The 18,574-nt window shown below is 41.1% G+C and overlaps 2 protein-coding genes across 6 annotated transcripts in view; one reads left to right on the top strand and one right to left on the bottom strand.

The window, feature by feature from the left end:
• Window positions 1–2,251: 2,251 nt before the first annotated feature.
• LOC107377107 (uncharacterized) lies at window positions 2,252–3,146 on the bottom strand. The gene has a single exon (XM_015946532.3). The coding sequence runs from the start codon at window positions 3,085–3,087 to the stop codon at window positions 2,701–2,703; it is 387 nt and encodes a 128-aa protein (XP_015802018.3). The 5' UTR covers window positions 3,088–3,146; the 3' UTR covers window positions 2,252–2,700.
• A 3,960-nt stretch (window positions 3,147–7,106) lies between these two features.
• The window catches only part of gigyf1a (GRB10 interacting GYF protein 1a), a 35,423-nt gene continuing 23,955 nt past the window's right edge, over window positions 7,107–18,574 (top strand). The window contains exons 1-2 of one of the 5 annotated variants that reach the window (XM_015946261.3): window positions 7,107–7,383; window positions 17,983–18,553. The gene's annotated coding sequence lies outside the window, so the exon portion shown is untranslated. The other 4 variants (XM_015946260.3, XM_015946262.3, XM_054747396.2 and 1 more) reach the window with 4 other exon arrangements.

The following is an 18,574-nucleotide window of genomic DNA, read 5'->3' as shown; positions in this document are numbered from 1 at the left end:
AGTCAGGCAGCCCTCAAATACACAACCTAAGCCTTTCCATTGGCCTCATGTAACATACTGCAGAATCACACATTCTACTATAATTACAAAAATTTCAGTAGCACATATAGATAATGTACTATCAATCAATCCAGGTAGTAAAATCTACTTTGAGATGTACTTTCACTGTACTTTTATCTCCACTATTGTTTAAGGCTTTAAAGCCTGACACATGAATTGTAGTCATGAGTTTTTACAGGAAACTGTTTAATAGACACCTTTGCTACGTTTGTTCTGTGTTGTTTTTCAGACTCCATTATTTGGTTCTTTTCTGCACACAGCGTAATAAAGATTAGTTTAACCTATTAAGGTTGTCCTGGGTCCACGTCTCCTTATTTCTATCACTTCCTTAATCCATCAATGAACAGGGAGGAATGAGTGTACACACTGGGCCGTTCATGGGACAGGTTCATCTGTGAGGAGGGCGCGTGCAGCAGAGGGCGACATCGTCCTCTGCTGCACGCAGATAAACGGAGGTGAGTAACAATCAGTGTTGCTCTGAGGAAGGCTACAGAGTTAGCATAAACTTGTCAACAAAAAAGGTAAAAACAAATATATGATGTGTGCAGAAAAGAATCAAATAATGGATTTTAATAGATAATTGTTTTAAAATAGCATTTTATTACAGTATGATTTCATATAAACATAAGTAAGGTTGTGGTGAATTGGTGTCTTCCCTAACCCTAATACCATTCTCAATCTGTTGGGATTATTTATTTATTAGTAAATTATTTCTGTATGTTTGCCTAAAGTATCAGTGGGGAGTAGTGACCAGATCCTAGCAGCCAGACACCCACTCGTATAAATATGTTTCTGCTTAAAACATGACTGATGGCTGACTACGGCCCGTCCTTGTCCGGATCACTTGTTGAGATAAAACTGGGATTTGAATCAGCTGAACAACCAGTTATGAAGCAACTCTTGATGATGGTTGTTCACAAGTCATTATTGGAAGTTACTGCCAGTTTAGACCATTTGGCCTGTCTTTTGTGTGTGTGTGTGTGTGTGTGTGTGTGTGTGTGTGTGTGTGTGTGTGTGTGTGTGTGTGTGTGTGTGTGTGTGTGTGTGTGTGTGTGTGTGTGTGTGTGTGTGTGTGTGTGTGTGTGTGTGTGTGTGTGTGTGTGTGGATTCTGGTGTTACAAATACTCTTAGAAAATATTTCACAACAATCGTAGAATCCTCTGAAATCCTTCTCATTTTAAATTTGTTTATTAAAACTTGTGTTTTTACTTAAAAAAAAAGCTGAACTCTAGTCCACTTCCATGCTCTTATGAGATAATGGTGACCAATAAAAATAAATCAAGTACAACTTTAACATTTTAAAGGAACATTGTGTAGAAATGACACCCTGTGGTAAAATGTGGTTACTGCAGCCACTTAAAGCAACTCTGGAGCTTTTTGCTGACCGTCGTCAAATTACAATAGTGGCGCTGCAATATTATACCTGGAACACACCAGACGCGGAAGCGCAACGATGCACCGCAAAGCATCGTGGAACAACAAGCGCTTCTAATCGGCGCCCTTGTTAAACTACGCTCTTGGTCACATCAGCTGCAAAGCGCCACAAAGGCTTGCGACATGCAGAGCTTGTTACGGCGTGAGCTCTAATTTTTTCGCAAGCCGTGAGTAAGCCAAGTCAATTCTGGCCGGAAGTCAAACCAAAACAGAAGAGGCAGGCCGGTAAATTTAACAAAATAAAGAAATATTTCAAAATAAAACAAAGTCTGGAAAACGGTGTGAGCAGAACCGCTCATAGGAAATTCTCGGCTGATGTGAACAGAGTAATGGGCAGCGCGCAAATTTCGTGAGCGATCCGCTTCGTGGCGCTTCGCAGCTGGTGTGTTCCGGGCATTAGCTTGGTAGAGACATGGCAACCCCGCACTCACTGATGGTAGTAGCAGTAGTTACGTCCCTCCTTCTTTTGTTTTGAAAGGAGAAAAATTGACAACCCAGCAGCCAACTGGATATGAAACATGTTTCAGTATAACCTTCCTTCCTAAATGACTGAAACATTAGACTCTTGTGGATTTTTTTCACTGTAAAATTCTCACTAACACACTGCACCTTTAATTGCGAAGAAAAGATCAATTTATTTCACGCTCTTGTTTTATCTTTGGGATATGATTATGTGATTGTTTCAAAGAGAGAGAACACACCAACCATGTATTTTTATATTTCATATTTAGATACAAGTGATTACTGCCTTCTTAAATTACAAGTTTACCGTTTACCGAACACATTTCCAGGCAGGCTGAAGTCTTGTTGTTGTTCTGTTGTGTGATATGCTCCAGACACGATTTTCCATGATTTTATCAAACATTTAACAGTTTAAGTTGCAAGTTTCAAACAAAATCAGTTATCAGATGTCATTGAATTTAATGTGAAGATGCAAAATTGACTTAAGACTGTAACAGTTAACGTTTGAGAGATATAACATCTCAGCAGGTGCTTCTTCTGTTACTCCACCTGCAGGTCTCTCCTCGTTTACTCTAAGGGGTTCTCCGACACACAGCCTTTATAAAAAACAGCCAGGTCTCTGTATATGTCTGCCTGGCTCCTCAGGAAGCTCTCCAGAGTCTTTAGAGGGACCTCCATCACACTGTTGCCCGTCTGTTCATTCAGGGCGTAGCCTCCATAGCTGGGGAACATAAACCTCACCTCTTATGGTGAGTTACGATCATACAGCGGGCAGCAGTACGCCAGCCATAAGTGTTTGGGTATCACGAGGCGGTCCCTGTTATCACGCTTGATAGCTGCCCCTGAAAAAGTTACCCCGGTCACGATGAATGATTTACTGTGGCAGAAGTTGTTCAGACGTTGGCGGATGAGGTTTAAATATGGGTTCCAGGAGGAGTCCAGGAAGTCTGTGACGAGTGGAACGGTGTTGGTCAACATGTAGGTGGAGGACTTGTGTTCTGGGTCTGCTTGGTGCTGATCTGGAGTCAGAGGACCTCGCCTGTAGTCTACGGCATCGATGTAGTCATCCAACACAGTCTGGCTGTCCTCAATCAGAGGGGGGGTGTCGTCGCTTAGAGGAAGGACCTTCATGTTACCGCCGTCATCATCAGACACCAGCTGTGGGAAAAGAAAGGAAATAAATCCCTTTATTCAACAGGGTTTAATGCTAAAGCTAGTTAGCTTAGCTTTAATGCTCAGGCACAAGTTATACTTTATCCAGCATGTTTTTCTCCTTATGTCTGGTTAGAAAAGAATGACTTATAAAAAGTAATTAATTGAACTCTCTTATTGAAGGTTAAATGAAATTTTTTTGTACTGGAGTCACCAAACATATTCATTGGTGTCCTGACAGGTCTGTGATCTCTTATTGTAGAGAACCTACAACAGAATGTCAAAACCCATTCAGTAGTCCAGCAGAATGCAATTGCAACATAAATGTTCTGTTATTCATTGGCCATCTGTATGTAAGCCTTACTAATTGAAACAACATAATAAGACATAACTGTTCTGCAGTGAATTAAAATGATAAATGTATGTACATGAAAATACATTTCCCCCTCTATTTTATCAAATTGTTTCATATGTTTAGCTTAAAATTAATCAACTTTTTTTTAATAGAAAAGGTCAATGCAGCATCCACCTCACCTCTGAAAAATTAAAACTGCCTAAATATGACTGTTTCTTTTTTGGAGGGATAAATTATTTTATCTTCCTTAAAATTACTTTAAAAATTACTTTCCTTTTTTATTGAATTTATTCTATAAAATAAATTAAGATAATTTATTCTTTTTTGTAAATAAAAATCCCATTGTTGGATTTTTGCTATAGTTGGCAGACCTGCACTGAAAACCATGGCTACCCAACTCTGCTGTACTTTAACGTTAGCAAAGGGGGAAACAGTCTTCTTCTCTTTTTAGTTATTTAAATGCACAATTAAAATCTTAGTTATGCCAGTGTTAAACACAATGGTTGTGGGAAGTAAAAGTGCCCAGCTCGCTACAGTGCTACAGACTCAGTTTTTAATTGACTGTGGTTTAACAGGAAGGGGAATTGTCGTCCTCTGGTGATGACCATTTATAACTACACTTTGGTTCTAGTAAACCCTTTAGCCTCTTTATCTCACTAAGGCTGATAACAAACATTCGTATGAAGGTGGAGTGGGAGGACAAGAGGGATTTATACTTATGACAATAAAATATTTATCTAATAAAAACAATTCCTGTAAGTTCTTTCAAAATAAAAAAAATTGGAATTTTGGATTTGGCAACTGGGAACTCGTATTTTAAGTATTTTTTATTTCTTCTTTTTTGCTGAAACACAATAAACTGTATTTATGTAGCAGTGTGAGATTGTGCTCAACACTTCTCAAAGTGCTAAACCCAGGTAGCTACTGCGCTACAAACTCGGTGTTTTTATTGACTTAATTTTGAATTTAGAGGGGAACTGGCGCCCTCCAAAGGCGAGACAACCTGAACTACACTTTTGGCAACCCGTAGTACAGAACATTTTTGCTTCCATGTCTCAGCAAAGCTGGAAAAAATATTTTTCCCCCTCTGGAAAACAATAATATGAAGAGGAAAGAGAATAAAGAAGGCAACATTGTAAAGTGACGAGTTACTAAGTAGACACATTTCCTGTAAATCTTTTCAAAAATAAAACACTGAGACATTTTGACTTTAGCAACAGGGAAACCCGTTCTAACCATTTTTCTCTAATTATTTAGCTAAAATCACAAATGAAGTGCATTAATGTAAGAGTCAAAGTGCTAAATGTAGCATGCAACAGCCTACAAACTCAAAAGGTTTGATGGCGTTTATTATAAACATAGAGGGTATTTGTCGTCCTCTAGTGGCGACATGTTAGAACTAAACTATGAGCCAGTTGATCACATTTTAGCTTCCTAATCTCAGTAAAACGGGGAAACCAGTTGGCTTTTTCCAAACTCATGATTTGTCCCCTGCAATTTTTACCGTCTAAAAACAATATTACGCAATTTTAGATAGACACTGGCTGAGCACGAGGACCAAGCGGAAAACAACTTCTTGTGTTGAAGCTGTTTCCCATTTGAACCGTCATCTCATCTATTGGCTCTGCTGATACTTGCTAACGTGTGATTGGCCGTTCCTGCATTCTGTGTATTTGACCATATGACGCTTCTGCATTCCTGACATTTCATAAAAGAACCTCTAGGCTGTAGTTTTATACACATTTTTGTATAATTACTGCAAAGATACAGTGGTTTAGCTTTAGGAACATATTGAGCCTAATTGTTTAATTTAATTGTTTAAAAATCCAGGCTAATAATTTGATTTTTTTAAACATGAGCTGCTGAATTTCAGGTCACACCTTTGTCTGATCTTTACTTCTAAATAAATTGAACTCAAATTACCTCAATATAAAAAATGGGAGCCTTTTGTTATAAATGGCATTTGGACTTCATTACATTCTGCAAAATACATAAACAAAAAAAAATATATATACATATACACACACACACACACACACACACACACATATATATATATATATATATATATATATATATATATATTCATACATCCAGGGTGTGTCTGCCCTCCTCTTCCCATTGGACTTCTTAAAAATGTACGCTGAGTAGAGAGGCAGGTGGTGGCTGCTGTCGTACAACGTGGCATAGCGGAGTTTGTCTACATACTTCTGGCATATATGCTTCGGGTTTGACCCCTTGATACCTGTAGGAGGTGTTTGCATGTAGAAAAACTGGCTGCAGTCTCTGAAGCTGTTAGACACTGTGGCCCTCACCAGGTAGAACACCATCAGCAGGAAGAAGGAGAGGGTGCAAAACATATGCATCCTTAAAGCTGGAGCTACTGAAGAACTAGAAGACTGTCCATTGGAAAATGTAGGTCATATATGAATAAAAAATAACTCAATTACACAATAAAGGTTTTTCTATACAGCCTATCCTGTATGTGTGTTTCTCTCCATCTAGTGAAACGCAGCTGCAGTCAGACACAGACAGTATAAGCAGCAGAGGAGCAGAGTGGATCTATTGGCTGGTTACTGAACTTATCTGATCCAACAGTTTGTGCAGCCACACGTCTCCTAGATTGGTTATAGTAATGGAAAAACTTCTAAAACCTTAATATATCTCCCAGTGGTTGCTAGGGTTTGCATAAGGGCTCTACTGTGGGTCACAGAATAGGAGGTTTTACATTTAAGATAATATCCTGAAAAGAGAGTTTCTTGATGCATATTTTTCACCAAAATTGATGTAAAATCTAAAGAAATTGCATAATTAGGGTTAGGATATTAGGGCTGTAAACATTCACAAAAAGTAAAAATGCTTGAGATTTATGTTTTATTTTTAAAAATTAAATCTCTAACATTTAATTTTGGGGATCAAAGTCTAAATCATCTGGGCAACACAGGACATGTTAGGTATTTCCAGTGATGTGGATGAAAACTGTTCATAATGTTTATATACTTCAATTTCAGTATTTGTTCTTATTACTTGTGGACTTCACTGACATAATTTTTTTTCTTAAATAAGTTTTTAAAAATCACCTTTTTTTGACTGTATAGCATGATATTAAAAATGCAAACGATTGGATCCTGCACAAGGTTCGAGCTGCACAAGGGTCTTATAATAGTCATTTTCTTTTTCACATTCACTTTTAGAAAATAAAAGTCACAACATTTTACAATAAATTAGGGTTGAATGCATTATGCTTTTACTTCATTTTAAACCATTACTTTTTGCATTATTATTTTACTGCCAAACTGCGCTCTCTTGTGTACAAAGAGTGGATCACACTGCACATGCACAGTTCGGTGAGCTGTAAAACTTGCAGAAACCTCATAAATTATTAAAATATTATATTGTTTATTACAGTCGTGACGCTTCTTGGTAAAATAGTTTGTTATTACAAAAATACATTTGTTAATTATGTTTATTCCAGTGTTCCAAAACTGTCTCAGGAGCGTGTTTATTATAAAGCAACGCGGCCCCACTTTATTGCACGCGCTCATTAAACTGGCTAATTAAGCCACGTCGAGCTAAAACGGAACAGGAGAGTCCTCGCTGGTAAAAATAGGGGTGTGTTTGCTCTGCTCCTGCATTGGTTGCCCGCTTGGCAATGCGCGGTCACGTGGTATCACAAGGACGGCCATGTTTCCGAAACACAAACAACAAGAAGAGAAGGAGCGACTCGGAGCAGCAGACACACATTGATACGCAGCAGCGACCGTTGGAGGAGAAGAGTGAGCGCGAGAGGAAACCTAATAACCACACCGCAGATTTTCCTGAAAGTACTATTCTGTCGAATGAATACGTTTACAGTGTTTAAAGAGACCAATGCATACCATATATTGGCTGTAGGCACGCCGTGCGGACATAAACACAAGGTAAGCGAGCAAGGGTTCCTCTTTGCAGCTGGCTAGCGTACGAGCTAACATGCTAATCTCGGCTCGTTTAGCTCGATTCGTCCACGGTGAAAAAAAAACAACGGTTAAATAACCGTTTTACAACTAAAAACTACACCAATTTATGGATTTACTCGTCTTGTTCCAAATGCATTAAACTAAAGTATTTCATAGTGAGGACAGCCGCGGTGGTGGTAGTCCGCTCAACGGTGGAGCAGGCCGGGGAGTCTCCTTCCCAACCATCCGCCCCCTCCGCCATCATATCTGGTGTCACTTGAACCATCACGCCAAGGCCTTAGCGATCCAGCGCATACCTGAGTGCTAGTTTAGGTGGTAAACCGTGTCTGTTGAGCAACTGAATCATGTTTACAGACGCCTCTAACAGTTAGCTGTACGCCTACTACGGAGAAATCTGCTGCTATTAGCTTATAACAGCAACAGTAGCGCAAATGTAGCTTGTTAGCTTCCACTTAAGCTTTTCAGTGTTTTTCAGTTTTAGGTTGTTCTCGGTGAAAGCTGCTTGTAGCCGAGGTTCATTTAAAGAATATAAAGGGTTTTAGCAGATAACATGTGCAGTGTGTTCACTCTGCTTGATGACCTTGCTTTAGCTTTATTGTTAAACTTTTTATCTCTGATATGAGTTGACCTCAATGTGGTGAATGGGTTTTATGGTTGTGTGTTTAAAATTTGGTTTGCAGCTTTAAAAGCTGGATTTTATTGTAATGTTTCTGCTTTAAATCATGATAATTTGTTATTTAATTTGCTACCGTTAAGCACTTAGCAAATACCAATTTTCACAAGTGGACAATTATTTTTTTATGTGTCTGGTATTAATGGGGTTTGATTCATTTTAAGCTTGTTTTACTATCATGTTCTTTATCATATTTTGTACTCTGTATTGGGTCTTTTGACCTTTCCCACACATTTATTACAAATAACATCACATCCAAAGTTGTTACATGAGGACACCTCACAGATTTGGTTGCAGAAAGCTGGTGTGGATCTCCTTCAAATTTAAGTCACTCTGGTCACGTAAATATTAACCAGCTTTTAAATCCGTATTTGGTTATTTAAACTATTTTTAGAGGATTTCTTTCATATATATAAGCAATATTTAAAACTTAATTTTGTATTTTTACTGAATAAATAATAAATAAATCACAAAAAATTGCTACTTCCACGTAACGAGGGAATTATTTTTGTTTGGAAAAGTCCCAAAGAAGACAGTTTGTCTTTATTAACACTATTAAACACTAGGAATAATATAAGGGTAGAACAAGTTCTGAATCTTTTTGTATTAGTCTCGTAGGATTTAAAGCTTCTTTCCGGAGTATTTCTCTTATCCGATGGCACCATCTAGTGGCTGACAAGCACATCACACAAAAACTCTGTTCCTCTTTGTTTTTTTTAAAGATGGCGGCTTCACGTTTCTGTTTATAAATGTGTTTCTGTAGCCGACAAGCAGAGCTAAACACGTTGTTTTACGAGTATCATTCTCATGTCATGTTGTGTTCTCATACATTTATATTTTAGAGACGTAATTGTCCGTGAAAAGTTCATCAACTCAAAAAATTTAAAGGACGTATTGCTTACATTATATCACAGTACATGATAAGACAATCACTTTCACGGATTTCTGACAAATCATACATAATTTCTGAAAGGGGGAAAACTCCGGAAAGCAGCTTTAAGGTCAGAATTAGCTGGAAATTATGATTTGAAATGGTTGAATGAAGCCGCAGGGGTGGACATTAACTTCAAAACCAACCGGCCAGCCGGGCCGGTAACTCTGAATATTTACCGGCCCTGCCAAGAATCTACCGGCCCCACTGGTCAGCCGCCAAAACGAGTCAAAATAACAACTGAACCGTTTTAAATGTAACAAACCTTTATTTTGTACACATTCACAAACATAATAACGTATTCAAGTTTGAATTTGTTTGTTCCCTCAACAAAACACGATTTTGTCGTCGCATACTTCTGGCATACAACGCAGTACATCACCAACGCCGCTTTGCTGTATTCAAGCCATTGACTGTGTTCGAGATGAGCCAGTTCTGCGCAGAGTAGACCAGCAGTGATCGGCGAGCGGTGCATGCCGGTTAGATTTGTGTCCGAATTGACCTGACTTGCTCTGACGTCATGCATACGTAGGCATCGATAACCTCGTGAGATCAAGGCGGTCGCAGATTTTGGAGCAAGGCGCTGCAGTTGCTCTCTACCGGCTGCAAAACCTAGAGGATGATGGGAAACGCCTGGCTCTCACCTGATCTAAGATCTGATTGGTTCACATTTTGATCCAAACATCCGGTGGTAGAACATGAAATGTTAGTTGTTCACATGTATTATGTAAATCATGTTATGTTGATGATGACAACTATATAGGCCATAAGGAGAAATGTGTTTTGTGTTCTTTTGTCACGTTTCCTATGAGCACACTGAACAGCTGATAACCTTTACTTATTATTACAGTCATGTTTTCATATAGAATATATGATATCCACAAGCGCGTGAGGATGTGTTTCAGCTGCTAACAGGCATCAGAATTAAAATTGAAAATTGAACAAGTGTGAATGCTAACGCGATATCTTCATCCATCGTCACCCCCGAGCTACACATGTAGGGAAGTCCAAGAGATTCAACTGGCAGAAACAACTGGTTCACACCACACACTCTCACTCACACACACACACACACACACACACACACACACACACACACACACACACACACACACACACACACACACAGGAAAAGAGCTGAGGAAATGGAGGACACCAAGTAATTAAAAGAAAAACTACAGCTGAGCCGAGGCGCGCCTCGAATGGGGCGCGTCTGATCTGAACTGAGGAGCGGCGAGCAGCGGCCGGACTTCGTGAGCGATTCGCTTCGGGCGCTTCCGCGGCCGGTGTGTCCCCGGCGTTAAACGCCGGCTTTCAGCCACTCCCCCTGCTGCTTCCGTCTGCTCTCGTCTGTTTTCCAGGCGAGCCGCTACTCAACTCAAATACGGCCGTTCTCCGCGCCTCCCGTCTTCTTTAAACCTCCAAGAATCATTCCACCTACGCACACGCTTCTCTGCTTCATACCGTTTCGAACTGTCTCGCTTCTCCTCACCAGTTTTAAAGCGTTTTGCCGGAGATTTCATCAAGAAATCCAATCCCTGTGGTGGCGCGATCTTCCTGCGTGCTTGTGTGTTTCTAGCGTGGTTCCACTTCGTCTTTAATAGTGAACTTATAGTTCACGTGACAATAACTAGGATCGTGCAGGACGTGCACGAATCGTACAAGTGCAGTACGTGGCTAGAGGCGCGCAGGTTCACGCGCGCGAAACGAAAACGGCAGCTTCCTACAGGGCGGGGCCATGACGTAGGTGAAAGCCGGTGTGTAAATGACAAATAAAGCTTGGGCGCCACCCGGGCAGTAAGTCGTCAAGTATTTACCGCCCGACGAGAAAATTTAGCGCCATTGGCGCTCGGGCGCTTTAAAGGTCCACCCCTGGAAGGCTAAATGTTGGTATTCTGATTTAACTAACAGGTTTCAAATAAATCAGGAAGTAAAGGTTGTTTTTCTTGTTTTGTTGAGACTTTACACAACCAGATACATGCTTATTTGGATGCAGTGTCACCAACATTTGTTGCCCACATAACGGGCTCTGTTCCAAGTCATTGTACAAGTTGACATATCTAAAGTTTGCAAAACACACAGTCGTCTACACCAATTGCAGAAGTACTTGTAAATGTCAGTTAGTGGTCAAATAATGAAATTATGTTTTAAAACAATACTTAGCTTAACTTTAACTCATTATGGAGCTGCTACAGCGAGGAGCAATAAGCGACACATTAATGAACACCAGAAGTAAATATTGTTCTATGAAATGCTCTGTTAATAATTGATGTTGTGGAGCACCACAGTATTATGTAGATCTTATGTTTTCAGTTACCTGCATCATGTGAGCTGATGAAATCTGACAAATGTAATAAAAATATGGCTCAACATAAATGATTTTTAGGGGTTTTAGGAAAAGGTCACACAACTGAGTATCAAAAATTACGTGTTCATTAATTCTAGTTTAATATAGACAGTTGTTGACATTTGAAGCCCACCAGCCCTGCCTCTTATCAGTAACCTACCGTATGTAGAACACGTCAGCCTAACGTTCTCACGCTGGGGCAGTTCAGATGACTGGTTTTAGTTAGAAAGGTGGCCCCAGACACATTTGTTTAACCAAATCCTTTAAATTAAATGTACAGGTAGCATGCATTGTTTCACATTAAAGCTGTTGCTAAAGACAAAAATAAAAGGGTGTTTCTATTTTGTTATGAAGTTGGTCAGCTTCTGTAAAAGACCATCATCCTTATTCAATCAATCAAAGCTTTATTTATAAAGTGCCTTCCGCAACCCTGTCAGGAAGCCCAAGGCGCTGAACATGGTACAGTAGAAGTACAAATATAGTGAATAAATCAAAAATAAAAGCAATTCAAATTACATATTACAAATTACAAAAAAAAGGTGAAACATTCTAGTACAGGACAGATGGGTAAAACAAGGGATAGAGTGAACCAATGAAAACTGTGAAAGAAATTCAGCGTAAAAGAGAGCCGAATCAAACATGTTCAGGAAACGCCAAGCGGAGAAGGTGTGTTTTTAGGCTGGCAGAGATGGGGACAGCCTAACTGAGGGTGGCAACTGGTTCCAGAGAGACGGTGCTAGGACTGAGAAAGCCCGGTCCCCATGAGTACGACACCTAGAACGAGGGACAGCAAGCAGGCCTTGTTCAGAGGAGCGCAGAGCGTGTGATGGGGAATGTGTTCAGGAGTGTGGCCAGATAGGGGAAACATCACCCTGGAAGAAATTGTAAACAAAGACGAGGATTTTGAATTGTGCACGATAGCAAACCGGAAGCCAGTGCAGGGAGGCCAGAACCGGACTGATGTGGTCCCGTTTCCTGGTCCCAGTCAGGAACCTTGCTGCGCTGTTCTGCACAACCTGTAGGCGACGCAGTGATGACTGACACAACCCTGAATAAAGAGAGTTGCAGTAATCAAGCCTAGAAATTACAAAGGCATGCAGTACCCGCTAGGGCTGCTCAATTAATCGAATTTTAATCACGATTACGATTTGAGTTTTGAACGATTATAAAAAACAAAACAAGCCGATTATTTGCTCCTCCCGCTTGCGCTGCCCTGAGTTGCAAATGAAGCGCTCCTCCCACAGTGTTGCCAACTTGGTGACTTTGACGCTATTTCTAGCAGCTTTTCAGACCCCCTTCTTGGCTTTTTAACTTAAAAGTACCTAGCGAACACCTCAGAAACATCTCTGGTAACCCTTAGCTACTTTCTGGATAACTGTCGTCGACATTTCCTGCAGGTTAGCTAAACACTCCGCCTGCGCTCCGGACCGTTCTTCAGGACATTAGGAAAGGGAATGATGTAGTGATGTGTCGGTCGCTAAAGACAGCTCTCGGAGCTGGCTCCTTGTTGGATTAACCAGAGTGAGTGACACACACACCGCACCTGCGGACTCATGAGCCACTAAAAAACGGCTAAATGTGTGCGTGCGGCATGCTAAACACACGTGCAGCTTGCCCCGGATTGCTGTGAGACCGGGTTGGGGGGTGGGGGTGCAGCTGTGGTTGGGACAATTATTACATTAACTGATGGACTTGTAAATAAATAGTTTATAAATAAGGTAGAAATAAGTTCCTCACGCTGATAAATAATAACTAATCTCTCTTGAGGACACGGTGCTAGTGCACTCTCCAACAACACCTTGACACGACTCAATAAATGTTTCGCAACATTTTGTGAACATCAATTTATTTGCATTTATTTGTTATAAATGCCACTGTATAATTCTTGCTGTCAGTATTTGCAAGATATTGGTATTTGGGTCAGGGGCGGCGTTAGGCCCGGCTACTTGGGCTGAAGCCCCGGATCTTTCATGTTAAGCCCCGGATCTAAATCGCGGAAGTAACATGCAGTACCAAAGTCCAACAGAGAGGGCGCAGCTGGCAGTAGTTTGTATACAGCCTGCCTGAGCCTCCACCACTGAAGAAGTCCTTCAGCAGCCGGCTTCTTCTACAGTCTCTGTCTGAAACGCATGAGTGAAGATGGACATGAGGACGTTTTTTAGACAAAAAGTACGGCAACAGAAGCCCAGCTTTGATGATACTGGTGTTGACTCAGGTTTGTGAGTCTTATTTGAAAATATTTGTTGTGCTGCTGGTTTGCCTAAAGTTAGCTTACTATCAGGTAAAGTTGATGGAGAAAGAAAGGGAATATTTACTATCATCTCACACTAAACACTTACAGGAACAATACTCTGCCCTGAATATGCTGAATTTATAGCTTCAGATTAAAAATTATGTGGTACAAGTTATATATGATGTTGACTAGTGCGTGTCACGTGTTTGCGCCCGCACGTGCGTGCGCGTGTTGAGCCCCGGATCTTCTTCAGTCCTAAATCCGCCCCTGATTTGGGGTCTGTACTGGTTAGACTTAAATGAGTTAAACCAAGGTCTATAGACCTTGGGTTATAAACTATGAGCTATAAGTATATTGGTCTTTTTATACTGGGAATCAGGAGTTATTTTAGTGATCATCTTGTTTCTTATTTTTGTCCTGATTGTGCCCTGAGCAATTTTATGACTGAATAAAAACAAATAAAATCAACATAAATTGAAAAATCGTCCTAAATAATCGTGATCTCAATTTCAGTCACCATAATCGTGATTATTATTTTTGCCATAATCGAGCAGCCCTAGTACCCGCTCCAGTTGGGCTCTCGACAGCATAGGCTTGATATTTGCAAGGCGTCCAGGGGTGGACATTAACTTCAAAACCAACCGGCCAGCCGGGCCGGTAACTCTGAATATTTACCGGCCCCGCCAAGAATCTACCGGCCCCACTGGTCAGCTGCCAAAACGAGTCAAAATAACAACTGAACCATTTTAAATGTAATAAACCTTTATTTTGTACACATTCACAAACATAATAACGTATTCAAGTTTGAATTTGTTTGTTCCCTCAACAAAACTCGATTTTGTCGTCACATACTTCCGGCATACAACGTTGGTTTAAGTACCTGATATGAAGTGGTCGCTGCATAAGCGAAATCCTTTACTCTCGGGTTCCCACAGTTTCATTTTATCCCGGTCACTAGCGCGTTTTATTACAATGATCCAACGTTTGCGGCGCTCCGGATCTTGGGGAATCCTGTAGATGGCTCATTCCTTATGTCGTCCGTGTCTGTTCTGCATCCTGGGGCACAACAGGAATCTACCATATTTCCTGTCTGATTGAGTTTTCTGACAATAACAAATAGTCCAGCTGCGGGCTTCTGCCTGCCTTATGGCGCTGTTTCGATTTGAACTGTTGCATGCCGGGAAACGTGACGTCAACTCCCGGAGCTCTATGGAACCTCCACAGCTCCTAGCTACATTCTGGCTGGCCAATCACAGCACTCTATCCTTTTTGTGGGCCAATCAGGGCCCTCTATTTGTCTAGGGGGCAGGGATGATGCAACAAGTGGAACAAGATGGCGATAGCTTGTTTCAAACATTTTACATCGTTTTTGGACTATTTGGACTTGAGCTTTATTAGAATCAGGAGCAGATAGATGCAATTAAGTCCTTTTTGTTTAGTAAAATTATGTATTTTTGCAGTCTTCAACAACGGACTGTCTCATTTACTGATATCCGTTGCTGTGAGTATGTCGCGTTGTTGTCCAGTAGCATGCACAGATCGTTTGAAAGACAACGGTAGAACCTGCTCCACGACCGGGAACTCAGTGGAGCGTTGCTGGCCAGGCTAGGACACTGGGACATAGGGCTGAACGATTTATCGTTTTGGGACCGGAATTGTGATTTCAAACAGCACGAGCACGTGACCGTCCAAGCTGTGGTTTAGCAATTTTGACTGATCCAGGATGAGTTGTGTAACTTCATTTTAACCCTCGTGTAACGGCGGTGGCAACAGCCAGAATGGGGGAGGGGGGTGCGGTGTACCGTCCATAGCCGAGCCCAGTTCCACAGCTGACAGAGCTGCACATTTAGGTGTTTTTCCCTGTTTTATGTTTCCACACATAGAGCCGATGATAATGGCTCCGCAGGTGAGTGAGTTGGAGAGGGAGAGAGACCGTAGGTGAGTTGGGGAGGGAGAGAGACCGTAGTTGGGGAGGGAGAGAGAGAAAGAGACTTCTCCCGCATCTGAGCAGGTTCAGGCTGATTTCTAAAGCTTGGTTTCTGCGTCATCAGCGCGAGTGCAGTGTCGCGCACTTTAGTTGACTTTGAAAGTTCAGCTTCTCTTTTAAAAGGAGTTTGGATTTTTCTTTTGCTTTTGTTCTGAAAGAAACATAATAACTGTTGCCAAGTAAACAGTCTTTGTGATTTAAAAAAAATACTAACTTGTCCTTGATGTGCAGTTCTCTATTAGTGTAACAGTTTTTTTTTCTAAACCCAACCAACAAATTCTTGTGTTCTTAAACTGGCAATTAACTTTACCAAAGACTGTTAAAAAATGGCCGCCTCAGTGAGGTGGCTTTTTACCCCATCTGGTGAAAATGTTTAACTATACTGATGTAAACTGACCGACCCCCCCCCCAATTAAAGAAACGGAATAACTTATGTGCTAGCATGCAAAGCAAATGTAGCTTCATGATGCAACACAAGGTGCTAAACCAACTACATAATGATGACACAATGTTTGAAGAGGAAGAGACAAACGAGTGCACTCGTCAATGCTCCTCGTCTTATTTATGGTGCCAAGGCCAGCTCAACTTGAACTTTAAACATTATCTGTGCAAAATATGACGAATACTTTGATACGAGTTAGGTCTGTTGGGGCAAACTAGCTAAATGTCTCCAAAACTGAACCTCTGATCTGTAATACTGCGACATTTTGAGTGAGAAGGGTAGCTGAAGAGTTTGATGCAGAACGTGTGCCTGGGTTGTTCCAGTTGTGTCACTAAGGGTTTAAAACGATACATTTATTACATTTATATCATCAGAAGTAGGGCTGAAACGATTCCTCGAGTACCTCGAATAATTCGAGTACAAAAAATCCTCGAGTCAAATTCTCTGCCTCGAGGATTCGTTTAATTCATATTTAATTAATTCATGGCTTTGCAAACGCACAGGGTCATGTTTCATCCGGACCGAAATAAGTGACTCACATGCCCACTGGACTATGCACATGCGAGTATCGAATGTAACTTAACTTTCTCTTAAGCCATGGCGGACAACTTGAACCCCGGTGGAGTGCGAAAAAGACACAAAATGTCAAAGGTGTGGGACCATTTTTCACGTCGTGAGGCCGAAGACATAGTCCAGTGTAAATACTGTAAAATGGTCCTGCAGCACCTGTAAATGTCACTTCTGCAAGCGGACTCGGAGCCTCTGCAAGATAATGCATTTTAGCCTGTATTTCTATATATTCTGCAGATGCTGTGCGACTTTTTCGTTTGTAGCACTCAGTTTCAGCTCACACCGTACGTCTGGTAGCAACACGTCAGACTTAAAATGTGCTAAAAAATAGCAGTTTTTACACAATATGTCGGACTTTTTATTGTGTTGTTATTGAGATTTGTTGTCCCTCGGGATCGCTGCAGGAGGACACGGGTATTTATGAGGAAAACGAAAGAAAGTAAATAAATGTTTTGTGATCAGTATAATTTGACAAAACCACAGCAAACATGCTTTCTCGACAATCCCTGTTATTGTGTGAGAAAAAAAGTGTAGAAATTAAAACGGACGTGTGTTAAAAGGGAAACAGCCGGCGAGCTGTTTGCGCCGTGAGCGGTTCTGGTTCTGTTTGGGCCGCAGCCGCTCGCAGCGCTACTTCAACAGTTATCCTCCTAGTTTCTGTCTGGCTTGCAGGCTAGCAGATTCTCGCACGAGGGGAAAATCGGCTCAGGTTGTTTACTTATTTTTTGCACACGCATTTGTTTACTGTGAAGTAAAGTTGAAGAGCTGAAGTTTTGCAAACTTAATTTTGAATAAAACTTGAAGAATAACTGGCAATTGCTTGTTCCTTTTAAGAGGTCTTTCATATTTTATAACATGCTATTTGATATAATGGTTTACAAACACAAAAGGGTAATTTATTAGAGTACTTGATTAATCGAAAAAAAGATTCGATAGAGTACTCGATTACAAAAATATTCGATAGCTGCAGCCCTAATCAGAAGCAAATGAAACAAAACCCAGGCTGTCACCAGGAGGATCCATCACTCAGATCTAATAACACACCTTTTAAATGAGCCTGCCTGGATGTTTTTTGTTTCCGTGACATTTTCAGGACTTATCCCTAGCCAGCTGTGTGGCTTAAGCAGCAGCTGGAGTTCAAGACGAGAAATGGTCCCGCAATTTATTCAGCTCTCGGCGCGCTGCAACAACCTTTCAGTGGACCTGAGACTCAGCGTGAACACTGTGTCACGGCTCTGTGGTGGAAATAAATCACATGACACCACCTCTGTTCCCATTATGGAGGTGGACCGCTGGTTGTTGGAGCAGCAGCTCATTAACTTGTGACTTTAGTCTGCATTTAAAGGTTGGTTTCACTGAACATGTCTGTGTGTGTTCCAGTGGTGCAAAGGGAGGAGAACAGGAAGTTAAGGAGTTACCTGGAGGGTCTCCGTCATCCACATTTCAGCTGGAGCGAGAGAAACGGCACAGAGGGGAGAGAAAGGAGAGGAGAGTGGTGTCTGCTGTCGGCAGCTGTTCCAGCAGCCCATCCTGTTGTCTCCGCTGTCATTTAGACTTTTTTTTTCCTTTTTTGGATGAGTCTGTTTATATTTTAACTTTAATGTGAGATACAACTGCTGTAAAACAACAGAAAAGAACATCATTACTTCTATAGTGTTTTATTTTTGTTCCACTGTTGGTTTCTGAGGTTTTTTTGTTTTTTATTATATTTTTTGGTCTTTTTTTGTTTTTTTTGTTTCGGGGCTGTGAGTAGCAGGAGCTTCCATTGTCCAAACGAATGATCAGAACCCTTCCTGTACCTAGTTAGGACCTGATAACCTGCTAACCCTCAAGCACCTGAACCTGGCAGCTATTATCTCTGTGACCACAGCTTAAGCACCACTCAGCCTTCTAGTCACCTACGCCTAACTAAAGCCAGCTCAGTCCAGCCTGCTCCGATCACCTGGACCGGGTAAGGTCTTCCATCACTCTT

Source organism: Nothobranchius furzeri, chromosome 2 (assembly GCF_043380555.1).
Source record: "Nothobranchius furzeri strain GRZ-AD chromosome 2, NfurGRZ-RIMD1, whole genome shotgun sequence".
NCBI classification, from domain to species: domain Eukaryota; kingdom Metazoa; phylum Chordata; class Actinopteri; order Cyprinodontiformes; family Nothobranchiidae; genus Nothobranchius; species Nothobranchius furzeri.
Note: the sequence above shows the minus strand (reverse complement) of the source record. Positions and strands in the feature narration are given on the sequence as shown.